The 12498-nt window shown below is 41.5% G+C and overlaps 1 protein-coding gene across 1 annotated transcript in view; it reads right to left on the bottom strand.

Annotated features, from left to right (window-relative positions):
• The window catches only part of LOC120851843 (meiosis 1 associated protein), a 60092-nt gene that overhangs the window by 1267 nt on the left and 46327 nt on the right, over window positions 1–12498 (bottom strand). Inside the window, exons 7-8 of the mRNA XM_040224892.1 lie at window positions 1285–1491; window positions 56–196 (exon numbers count right to left, since the gene is read on the bottom strand). Of these exons, the coding sequence (XP_040080826.1) occupies window positions 56–196; window positions 1285–1491 (348 nt within the window). The remainder of the gene's footprint in view (window positions 1–55; window positions 197–1284; window positions 1492–12498) is intronic.

Here is a 12498-nt window from a genome sequence, read left to right as displayed (position 1 = left end):
GGACAGGGGAAGAGGACTCTGGCATTCTGGGCATAACGGTGAAGGAGGGAAGTACCTTTCTTACAGCCCGGCTCTTCGAGCTTGGGTGGAACCGGCCATGAGGGTTGGCAAAGGTGCTGCTCAGGTGTGTGTACAGGTGGCTCCAGACTTGCAAGGGGTTGTAGGTGGATTCTAGTTCCAGGTCATCAAGCATGGTCTGAAGAAGAGAAAAGAGACACCTCACTGGGAAACGTGAGGTCACAGAACCCAAGATGTCAGGCAGAGACCTGAGCGTGAGAAGCTGAGGAGGTGTGATGGCCCCGGGCTTCACTGAAGGGTGTGAGAGAGTGCGTGTCCTCTTGGGTGTTCGGTCCCCCAGGTCTGAGCGCTTGTGAAGTGTCAGGCAGGGGTACAAGAAGTAGCAGCAACCGAATGGTGAGGGACACTGAGCATTCTGGCCCCAAGAACCATGTCGCAGGATTCTGAGGGGCCAGAGTGCCATGAAGGTTACAAGGGAGCCAGTGTGTGAGGCTGTGAGGGAGGGGGAGTCGGGGGCTGAGGCGCTCAGCCTGCAAAGCAAGCACACCGAGTTCTCGGCCTGTGAGGCGAGCATAACCGGAGGACACGCGAGCAGAGCATTCCTGAGCAGTCAGGTTTTCCGGCCACAACATCCTGTGCCAGGAAACAACTGGCCCTGAAGTGAGACGCTGAATGAGCCACGGCCACTCGTGCCCACCTCTCTCGCATCCCTGTGGCTGCCAAGCCAAGAGCACAATCCCAGGCTCTGTCCTCTCAGCACCTAAGCCCGGAATCCAGCAGCAGGGGTGTGGTTCCAGTTCTCTGTGCCGTGAGCCCCCCTCCCACCCTCAACTGGCGAGGCTGGCAGAGGAAATCCAGAATCCAAATCCAAGATGAGAGGAGGGGAAGGAGAAAAGTGGCCTTTAGAGCTGTTTCCTCCTTGGCATCATAGTCTCATTTTAAAGCTCTTCCTATTCTCAGCGCCTATATTGGCTGCCCTTTCCTCTTTCTCTCAGAGATAGAGGCATATAAACACAGGCATACACACATGCATTCAGAGATTGCAGAGAAGGACCCATGAGAACACACCATCACGCAGATGCGTGCTTTCTTCCATCTTGCCTCAGTTCCTTGCCCTCTTCTCTGTTCCTCTTACCATACTCTTGGAACCACTTCTCCCTCTGCTCCCGGGTCCTTTTCTTCTGGGGCTGACTCGTTTCCCTCATCCCTTTCTTGAACTCCATTCTCTTCTCTCCCCTCTATCCCATGAGACCTGGGTTCACTTGCCTCCACAGTCTTAAGGCTGTCAGCAGGTATGTCCTCAGGTAGCAGGGGGAAAGGGCTGGGCAGCATCAGTTCCCGAGTGGCCACTGCCTTCACCAGCAGAGTGGGAGAGTGGGATGGCAGGATCACGTAGAAGGTGCTAGTGGGCTCTCTTAGTTTGTGTTCTCGGTTCAGGGGCTCCCCCTTGGCCAATAGCAGCCATTCTCTTTTCTGAAACAGAGACATACAAAAATGCAGGCTCATCTTCAGTCTCTGACATGTTTGGAAGGTTAGTCCCAATTGCTGGCCTGTTTACTCTCCCTCCCCTCAGCTAGTTCTAGACACTAAAGCAGTGCCATCATTTTGTGCGGCACAGAACTCTGAGGAGGTCTGGTCAGCCCGGCAGGTGGTAGGTGCCTGCAGAAGTTCATGGTTTCTTAACATTTTGCTTATTATCTGGAGATACACCATGTTCCTGAAGAACAGATCCAAAATGTCTGGAAAGTACCTGATGCTTCTCAAGTCCCTCAAATTGGATATAAATGATATAGAACTCACGGTATATGTGTGCATGAGGAGAATTTGCCCTGGTCCAAGGACATGGACTTTTTAAGACTGGAAGGGATGTTTGCTGGAAGGGATATTAGGAAATTGCAGGGCACTCCATTTCAGTTGGCTCAAGTAAAAAGTGAGGGCTTATTACCAGACTCTCAATTCTTTTTTAAAAAAAGTATTAATTAATTTATTTATTTGACTGCACCAGGTCTAGTTGCAGCATGCAGGATCTTAGATTTTGGTGCAGCATGCAGGCTTTTTAGTTGCAGCATGTGGGACTAGTTCCCTGATCAGGGATTGAACCTGGGCCCCCTGCTTTGGGAGTGTGGAGTCTTAGCCACTGGACCACCAGGGAAATCCTTCAAGTAACTTCTGATGTGGCTCAGGGTTTAGATTATTATCATTACTTTAATCTTTTTTTTCATGCTGGTTCATGTATTTATTTGTAGATTAGTTTGTTTATTTATTAAGAATTTGTTGAATGCCCATTATGTCCCAAGAACTAGGCATGGGTATATAGAAATTCATTAGACATGTTCCCTGTCTCCTTAGAGCTTATAATATAGTAAGCAGAAGGTTTGTAAACTAATGTTTGTCCAAGATTTAGGATGACCAACTGTTTCAGTTTGTCCATCTTTAGCACTGAAAGTCCTGTATCCCAGAAGACACTTCAGTTTTGGGCAAACTGGAGCAATTGGTTACCTTTCTAAGACTCCTTGGAGAATAAAATATCTTGCCACCGTGGCAAGTCTCTGGGGGCTAAAACTATGGCAGTGTGACATTTCTTACACCTCAGGCTTATGAGACAAATTCACAACTGTTATATTCTGGGATTACTAAGAAAATCTGAATGCAGCACACAAAAAAATTATGATCCCTAGAATTGGAATCCATTGATTTTTGAGACAATGGCTAAGATTATGTTAGAGAAGTGATATGTTGTGGGGAGGGGGGTGGGAGGGGGGTTCATGTTTGGGAATGCATGTACACCTGTGGTGGATTCATGTCAATCTATGGCAAAACCAATACAGAATTGTAAAGTAAAAATTAAAAATAAATAAATAAATAAATAAATAAAAAAGAAATACATGAGATCTCTCAAAAGTAACTCCTGATGTGGGAACTCTCAGAGGACTGGGAAAAGATTGATTTGAAAGGATTTTACAGGGTGCTTTAAAATTTCTGGACTAATTTACAGAGAGATTGACAGAGGCTCTGGAAGAAGACAGGCAAATATACCCTTATTAGAATGGTAAAGATATTAATTTATCTGCATTTCCCGGGAACATTGTGAGAAAGTAAGAGGTAGGGAAATTGAACTTTAAGGTTCCTATTTTGTCTCTGAATTTCTAACCTCTTCCTGGACAGTGATTATTTGAAGTCCTGGAACCAAGCTTGAACATGTTACCCAGGTCATGGGTTGACTTGTTCCTACAGGCATCGTACCTGTGATGAAAATATTTAATTGACAAACCAGGCATCTGAGGTTGAGAAAAGGCAGTGGCATGGGGGTGTCTCAGAAGACCTTTGGGGTCCTCAAATTGAACAGTGCTTAATGACTGGGTTGCTACTGTTCAGTCACTAAGTCATGTCTGACTCTTTGCGACCCTGTGGACTGCAGCATGCCAGGTTCCTCTGTCCTCTACTGTCTCCTGGAGTTGGCTCAAATGCATGTCCATTTAGTTGGTGATGCTATCTAACCATCTCTTCCTCTGCCACCCCCTTCTCCTTTTGCCTTCAGTCTTTCCCAGCATCAGGGACTTTTCCAGTGAGTTGGCTTTTCCCATCAGGTGGACAAGTATTGGAGCTTCAGCAACAGTCCTTCTGATGAATATTCAGGATTGATCTCCTTGCAGTCCAAGGGACTCTCAACAGTCTTCTCCAGCACCACCATTCAAAAGCATCAATTCTCCAGTGCTCAGCCTTCTTTATGGACCAACTCTCACATATGTATATGACAAATGAAAAAACCAGAGCTTTGACTATACAGACCTTTGTTGGAGAAGTGATGTCTCGCCTTTTTAAGATGCTGTCTAGGTTTGTCATTGCTTTCCTTCCAAGGAGCAAGCCTCTTTTGATTTCACAGCTGAAGTCACCATCCACAGTAATTTTGGAGCCCAAGAAAAGAAAATCTGCCACTGCTTTCACTTTTTCCCTTTCTATTTGCCATGAAGTATTGGGACCAGATACCATGATCTTTGTTTTTTGAATGTTGAGTTTCAAGCCAGCTTTTACACTTTTCTGTTGCACCCTCATCAAGAGACTCTTTAGCTCCTCTTCACTTTCTACCATTAGGTTGGTATCATCTGCATCTCTGAGGTTGTTGATACTTCTCCCAGCAATACTTGATTCCAGCTTGTGATTCATCCAGCCTGGCATTTTGCATGATGTACTCTGCATAGAAGTTAAATAAGCAGAGTGACAATATACAGCCTTGTACTCCTTTCCCAATTCTGAACCAGTCCATTGTTCCATGTAAGATTCTAACTGTTGTTTCTTAACCCTCATACAGGCTTCTCAGGAGACAGGTAAGGGGTCTAGTATTCCCATCTCTTATTTCTCATAGTTTGTTGTGATCCACACAGTCAAAGGATTTAGCATAGTCAATGAAGCAGAAGTAGAAGTTTTTCTGGAATTCCCTTGCTTCTTCTGTGATCCAATGGGTGTTGGCAATTTGATCTCTGGTTCCTCTGCCTCTTTGAAACCCAGCTTGTACATCTAGAAGTTCTCAGTTCACATACAGTTGAAGCCTAGCTTGAAGGATTTTGAGCATAACCTTGCTAGCATGTGAAATGAGCAAAACTGTATGGTAGTTTGAACATTCTTTGGCATTGCCCTTCTTTGAGATTAGAATGATTAGTTGACTGCTGAGAACTTTAGAATATGTTTTTTCTAATTCAAAAGAAAGGAGCATGAGTTGGATGCTGAATTTACCAGAAGGTGGGTGAAAAAATTTCTATATTTATGTTGTGGTTAGGGACTTTGCTACATAAGGTGCCAGGGAGCTTAGATTTTAGGAGGTGGAGGTGGATTCTTACTAAAACAGGTGTGACAGGGGGAGAATTGAATGGCATGCTGTATTCCAAGTTCAGCCTGATTAAAGTCATCCTCCCCACTTCTAATTACTAAAGCTATGAAGGAAGGTGTGGTATGGCAGCCACTGTTGGTTTCCTGGCCATTGCCCCCACCCTCTTTCTCTCTGTTAGTCTTTCAGTGATTGTAATGTGGACTTAAATAATGAGACATCAGCAGAAGTTGCTAGGTGTGGCTTCTGGAAAAGCTTTGTAATATGCTGGCAGGCTTTTTGCATCTGCACCCTACCCCTTCTTTCTCCCTAGGACAGGACTTGATCTTAAGGCGCAGCAGCCATCTTGTGACCATGAGGCAGCAGGCATGAGCATGAAGTACACCTGCTAAGGATGCTATGGGGAAAACGGCAAGAGCCTGGGTCCTTGATAGCACTGAGCAACTGCATCAGCCCCAGAATTCTGTCCTTGCACTTTTGTTACGTGAGAAAAATAAACTCTTAATTACTCAAAGTAGAGTTGGTTTGGTTTTCTGTTAGTTACAGCCAGACGGATCTTTTACAGATTTCAAAGAAAAAGAAAAGGATGTGGTTATTTACTTCTAGTATATGGGAAAACAGAAGTAGAAGGGACAATTCAATGGCACTGGTGTGGGCCTTGCTAGAAGGGCAGGTGGGAGTTTATCATCATCAGGTAAAAACTCTAATCTCACTAAACCATTCCTCCCTTGACTTGCCATCAATGATGAAAAAGTGAAAGTATTAGTCACTCAGTCCTGTGTGACTCTTTGCAACCCCATGAACTGTAGCCTGCCAGTCTCCTCTGTCTGTGGAATTCTCCAGGCAAGAATACTGGAGTGGGTTGCCATTCCCTTCTCCAGGGGATCTTCCTGACCCAGAGATTAAACCTGGGTCTCCTGCATTGTGGGCAGATTCTTTATCATCTGAGCCACCAGGGAAGTCAATATAATGACCTGGGACCAAATCCATCCATTAAAGAAGCACTGACCAGCTCCTGAGTGGGAGTGTTCCTGAGGCAGCCACTGAGAGTGGGGAGGATCCAAGAGCACTCATTTTGCATTGCTTGTGAAGAGACACATCTTCCTGTCATAATGTGTCTAGTAAGAGAAATTACAGCCAGTTATAGTAGAGCCATGCATATCTGGGGTTTTTTGGAATCCGGAAGGGCGTCAGGAAGAAGTTGTTAGTTTGGCATTATTTGCTTATTCTCTCCCTCCAGAAGGCAGGATGCAGGACGGGGAGAAAAAGAAGCCGGAGTGCCAGCTCCTCTGCTGCTCTCACACTGGCCTCCACAGAGGAGACCATGGGAGACGCGAAGTGGGATTCCAAACCCCTGGGCAGCAGACTGCATATTCTTGTCAAATGAACATGGAACATTCTCCAGAACAGATCACGTGATAGGTCATAAAACAAACTGTACTAATTAAAAAAATGAAAATCATCCGAAGTGTCTTCTCTGATCACAGTAGAATACAATTAGAAATCAACAAAGAAAAGAAATTTGGGAAATTCATAAGTATAAGAAAATTAAATAACATACTCCTAAGTAATCAATGGATCAAGGAAAAAAATCACAAAGAAAATTAGAAAATAATTTGGGATGAGTTTAAGTAAAAACACAACATACCAAAACTTATGAAACACAGCCAAAGCAGCGCTTAGAGGGAAATTTATAGCTGATAACTCTATTAAACTAAAAAGAAAAGATCTCAAATCAATAGCTTAATCTTCTACCTTAGGAAACTAGAAAAAGAAGACCAAACTAAACTTAAAGCAAGTAGAGGAAGGAAAATTAAAAATTCCTGGAGTAGAAAAACATAAAATAGACAGTATAAAAATAACAGAGAAAATCAATGGAACCAAAGTTGGTTCTTTGAAAAGATCAATAGAAATGTAAAAACCTGTTAGCTAGATTGATAAGGGAAAAAGAGAAAATATCTAAATTACTAAAATAAAAAATAAAAGAGGTAGCAGTGGTTAGGACTCCGTGCTCCCAATGCAGGGGGCCTGGGTTTGATCCCTGGTCAGGAAACTAGATCCCACACGCCTCAATTAAGATTTACATGCTGCAACTAAGACCTGGCACCGCCAAACAAAAATAAATATTAAATTAAAAAAAGAGGTAGCATCACTACTGACCTTACAGAAATAAAAAAGATTATAAGGGAATATTATAAACAATTGTATGACAACAAGTTAAGTAACCTAGATGAAATAGACAGATTCCTAGAAAGACACGAACTGCTAAGACTGACTCAACAGGAAATAAGAAATCTTCTGAACAAATAAATCTGTGTCAGAAGTCCCCAAGACTACTCCTGGGTTGAGTGATTCACTAACAGGACTCACAAGACTTAGCATAAATATGACTTATTACGGCAAGAGAATACAAAAGAAAATCAGCATGGAGAAAAGGCTTATGGGGTGAAGTTCAGAGGAAACCAAGTGTAAGCTTTTAAAAGTCCTCCACCTACAGAGCTGGGCTTCCCTGGTGGCTCAGTGGTAAAGAATCCTCCTGCAATGAAGGAGTTGCAGGGGATGCAGGACTGATCCCTGGGTTGGGAAGATCCCCTGGAGGAGGCATGGCAACCCACTCCAGTATTCTTGCCTAGAGAGTCTGACGGACAGAGAAGCCTGTGGGCTACAGTCCATATGGTTGCAAAGAGTTGGGGGCATGACTAAAGCAACTTAAACATGCACACACACACACTGTAGAGTCACAGAACATACTTAATTCCTCTAGTGTTAAACTGTGACAATATATGTAAAATGTTGTCTCCCAGAAGTCATTAGAGACTCAGGGCCCAACAGTTTTTGGGAGGCTGGTCACATAAGCACCTTGTATCCAGCACATCCCAAAGTTCTAGACTCCTGTAAGAAAAGCAGATGTCAGCACATACTTTTGCACAGTGAGCCACTGGGGGATGGTGGGAACACTCCCTAAATCCAAATTCCCATATGCTAGACAAGGGTTAATCTTGTAAGCAGGACTTTCTAAGGAAAGAAATCTCAGTCCTGCTATATTAACTTTTTGGCACAATCTATAACAAGTAAAGATATACAGTTAGTAATTAGAAGATTTTCCACAGAAAAAATCAAGGCCTAGGTGGCTTTACTGGTGAATTGTGCCAAACCATTAAATAAATATCATTAATCTTTCACAAATTCTTCCAAGAAAATAGAAGATGAAGGAAAACTTTGCAACTAATCTACGAGGCTAGTATTACCCTGATACTAAAGCTGGAAAAAGACATCACAAGAAAATTACAGACCAATATTCCTTATAAATATAAACGCAAAAATCCTCAGCAACATACCAGCCAACCAAATCCAGCAAATACAAAAAGGATTATACACTAAAAGTAGGATTTACTCTAGGAATGCAAGGTTGGCATAATATCTGAAAGACCAAACCATGTAATACATCATGTTAATAGACTAATGGACGGAACTGCACAATTATCTCAATAAAGGTGGGAAATGCATTTGATAAAATTCATGATAAAAACATTCAACAGAATGGAACTTCCTCAACCTATCAATGGCCTCTATAAAAAACTTACAGTTAACACCAAAGATAGTGGTTAAAGACTGGGTGCTTTGTCCCCAAGATTAGGAGCAAGACAAAGATGTCTGCACTTGTAATTTCTATTCAACAATGTTGGAGATGCATTGAAGGCCAAAGGGCCATTTCCCATATTTCTGGACTATTAGCCCCTCTAGGATTATGAGCATGTTGATATTCTAGCACTTGAGGACTAATATTTTTAAATTTTGATTTAGAAAAATATAATAATGTGACATTTCTCAACATCAGAGAGCTAAGGTGCATGTTCATACTATGTACCAGTTCTGTGAAGGTCGAAATAGATGTGACAATGGGTACATGGGTGGGGACAGGGAAAAAAGGATGAGTAAGGGCAGGCTGTGGTGGGGGGCCGAAACAGCTTCATGGTGAAGGTATTTAAGCAGAATCTGGAAAAAGGTTAAAAAAAATTGTGTGGCTAGAGGCAAGGGGAAGAGAGCAACATGAAAAAGGGTGTGGTGGTGTGAAGCAGTTTAGCATCTTTGGGAAACATTTAGTAATTTACAAGTATGGCTGGTGTGGAGGATAGAAGGGACATGGTGAAAGACGAGGCAAGAGGCTGGGTCACAAGAAGGCTACTGATGCTGTGCTGTCCTGCTATTCTAGCCCCTGTCTGTATACACTGGAGGCTGTATACTCTAACTACATTCTGATCATTTTTAACAAATGGCTCTTGACCTGCCATCACCCCACTCTCAGCTTAGATTCTTGCTCTTGACTCTTTGCCTAATATAACCAAGGAATTTCCATTTCCCCACCCATTTACAGCCCAACCAGGTCATTGCCTATGTACTTCAACTTCTGCTGGGCATACCTTGGCTTGAATCCTGTCACTTCTGTGGCCAATTAGGGCAGACATGGGCTGTAAAGCTCTGGAATGTGTATCCAGAAACTCTGACATTTTAAGTTGGAAACTGAAAGATCTATTAAATATTTAATATAAAGATCTATTAAATAGGTGGCATTTTCATTTCTTTTCCTAGTTCACACAGACATGACTTTGTAAGAGAAATGAGGATGTGGAAAGTGAGTCACTAGCTACATAATGGGGACTATGTAGTAGGATTTTGTAACTGAAAAGATGTTTTCCTAGTGATGAATAAATTCATCTAATAAATACTTGGAAAAATTATATATATAATTCCCTACCACATTCTCCAAAGTAGTTATTCAAGTTTAGAAAAAAAGCAGTAACAACAACAAAAAAATAAACAATTAGGGGGATTGGACAAAGGAAATAAAAGGTGCTGCTCCATGCTCAGTCGCTTAGTCATGTCCGACTCTTTGCGACCCCAGGGACTGTAGCCCGCCAGGCTGCTCTGTCCATGGAATTTTCCAGGCAAGAATATTGGAGTGGGTTGAAGGGTGATAGTAGAGCCAAGATTAGATAAGATCATAAAAATGCAAACCGCCCACTTTTGCTAGAAGCTATGCCCAGGAACCTGAAAATGAGAACACGGGGGAACCAGCCAACTAACTGAGGGTAAACTAGAAAATGTATTACAGATTGTCCAGCCAGACAAAGGATGCAAAAGGGAATAAATGAACATTTAATAACCTTCAACTTCTACATTTAAGTGGGTTGGAATGGCCAGAGGCAGACTGGTTTTCCTGCCTAGAATATCTGTGAAAGCTGAAAAATATATAGAAACCACTTGACTGAGGGCTGTGAGAAAGTGCTGAGACAATAGAAGTGAGAGGTAGCTAAGTTTCTGGAAAAGGAAGAATTCAGAGAATTGAGGGAGGTATTGTAATCCTGAGGGCATATGTTTATATTGAGTTGAAGGGAATGGTGGTTGGGAACTGACAATCTAGGATTTATATCTCCTAGGCACTTGCAAGGGAACAGAGAAACTAGCAGAACTTTTTGGTGGAGACTTGACAGGGGTAAGACAGGTGCTCAAGTCAATTTCTCACTTAGCATATTTGCCAAATACTGGGGCTGCATGGAGCAGAGGACAAAAACACCCAAGGAGAAAGCCTCTAGAAGTAGAGCATTTTAGCAGACTCGAAAAACAGTGATTAGAGTTGGGATCGTCATGCGTATTATAGACCAGGTTTTCAGTGGAAAATTCTAGAGGGCCTGGAGCAAACCAGGGGGTAGATTGAGACTTAGTAGAACTGCAGTCCAGCCTTGACTCAGCACAGCTCCTGAGTAGAAAAGGATAATTTGTCAACACTATCTGCTTAGTGCAGGGCAGGATAAACTTGCTCAGAGGAAGCTAACACCAACTGGAGCCCTTATAATTTCTTTAGGCACAACGAGCATCTTTCATTAAAATATTATCAGGTTCACCAAAAGACAAGACACATGTCTAAAAAACCAAATGAAGAAAGAGACAATAGATACAGAACTACAAGTGATCCAGGTGTTGGGTTTAGCAAAGTACCTTAAAATAACTATGATTAGTTTGTTTAAAAAAGTATGTTAAAATGTGGAGAACTTCTCTAGAGCATTAGAATCCATAAAAAAGAAACATATGTAATTCACAGAACTACTAACCAACCATTATGTACAAATCATATGCCAGATGTATGCCAGGTGCTTTACACATGTAGTATTACTTAGTCATCTTAAAAAACCACACGAGGTATTTTTTATTGTCTTGTTTTACATGTGAAAGAGACAAGGGTTACTAATATGTCCATCATGCACCTTCTCCCTCTTTTCCCTTCTCTCACACTCCACTTCTCCTCATGAAAGGAGAAGCTGTGTGGATTCTATTCCTGTATATTTTAGATAGGTAAAGAGAGGCAGGACCTAAGAGGGAAGGGACTGTGTCAGAGAGGCTAAATCAATCTGTAAAATATATGTATATATATATGGCTGAGAGAGGAAGGAGATAGAGGAACAGGGACTGGAACAGAGTCTTAGTTTTTGTGTGTGCATGTATATGAAAGGCTCTTAGAACATCTCTAGGTTAAATATGACTGAGGAGTAGAGGAAGAAAATTTGAAAATTATCATTGTGGGTAATGAACTATTTCCTATTTGGTGTTCTTTGAAAGCACATATAAATTAATTTTAAAATTACTATTTGCTTCTTTATATGTCATTTATATGGAGACTAAAGCACATGGGGCCTCTAGGTTTGTTAGGGTTACAAGTAGATAAATATACTTATGTTTACTGAGGTTAAGTATATGGCCTAAGTTCACACAATTGGAAAATAATGAAGCTTTCAGAAACCTGGGACCATCTGATTCCAAAGCCCATGCTTTTCATGGACAATGTAAACTGTATTTTACCACAACAGGTTAGAAAACTGACTGGTCTTACCTTCACCCTGATACCAAAACCAAAGATGCCACACAAAAAAAGAAAATTACAGGCCAACATCACTGATGAACATAGATGCAAAAATCCTCAACAAAATTCTAGCAAACAGAATCCAACAACATATAAAAAGGATCATACATCATGATCAAGGGGGCTTTATCCCAGGGATGCAAGGATTTTTCAATATATGCAAATCAATCAATGTGATACACCATATTAACAAACTGAAAGATAAAAGTCATATGATCAACTGAATAGATGCAGAAAAAGCTTTTGACAAATTCAATACACATTTATAATAAAAAAAACTCTCTAGAAAATAGGCATAAAAAATCTCAACATAATAAAGGCCATATATAACAAACCCACAGCAAACATTAAATGGTGAAAAACTGAAAGAATTTCCTCTAAGATCAGGAACAAGACAAGGGTGTCCACTCTCACTGCTATTATTCAACATAGTTTTGGAAATCCTAGCTATAGCAATCAGAGAAGAAAACAAAATAAAAAGAATCTTGACTGGAAAAGAAGAAGTAAAACTCTATTTGCAGATGGCATGGTACTATACATAGAAAACCCTAAAGATGCCACCAGAAAATTACTAGAGCTAATCAATGAATATAGCAAAGTCACAGGATATAAAATTAATAACATAAATCTCTTGCATTCTTATACACTAACAATGAAAAGTCAGAAAGAGAAATTATCCCATTCACCATGGCAACAAAAGAATAAAACACCTAGGAATAAACCTACCTAAAGAGACAAAAGA

Source organism: Oryx dammah, unplaced genomic scaffold (assembly GCF_014754425.2).
Source record: "Oryx dammah isolate SB20612 unplaced genomic scaffold, SCBI_Odam_1.1 HiC_scaffold_25, whole genome shotgun sequence".
NCBI classification, from domain to species: domain Eukaryota; kingdom Metazoa; phylum Chordata; class Mammalia; order Artiodactyla; family Bovidae; genus Oryx; species Oryx dammah.
The sequence above is the reverse complement of the archived record's forward strand: the minus strand, read 5'-3'. Positions and strand labels throughout refer to the sequence as shown.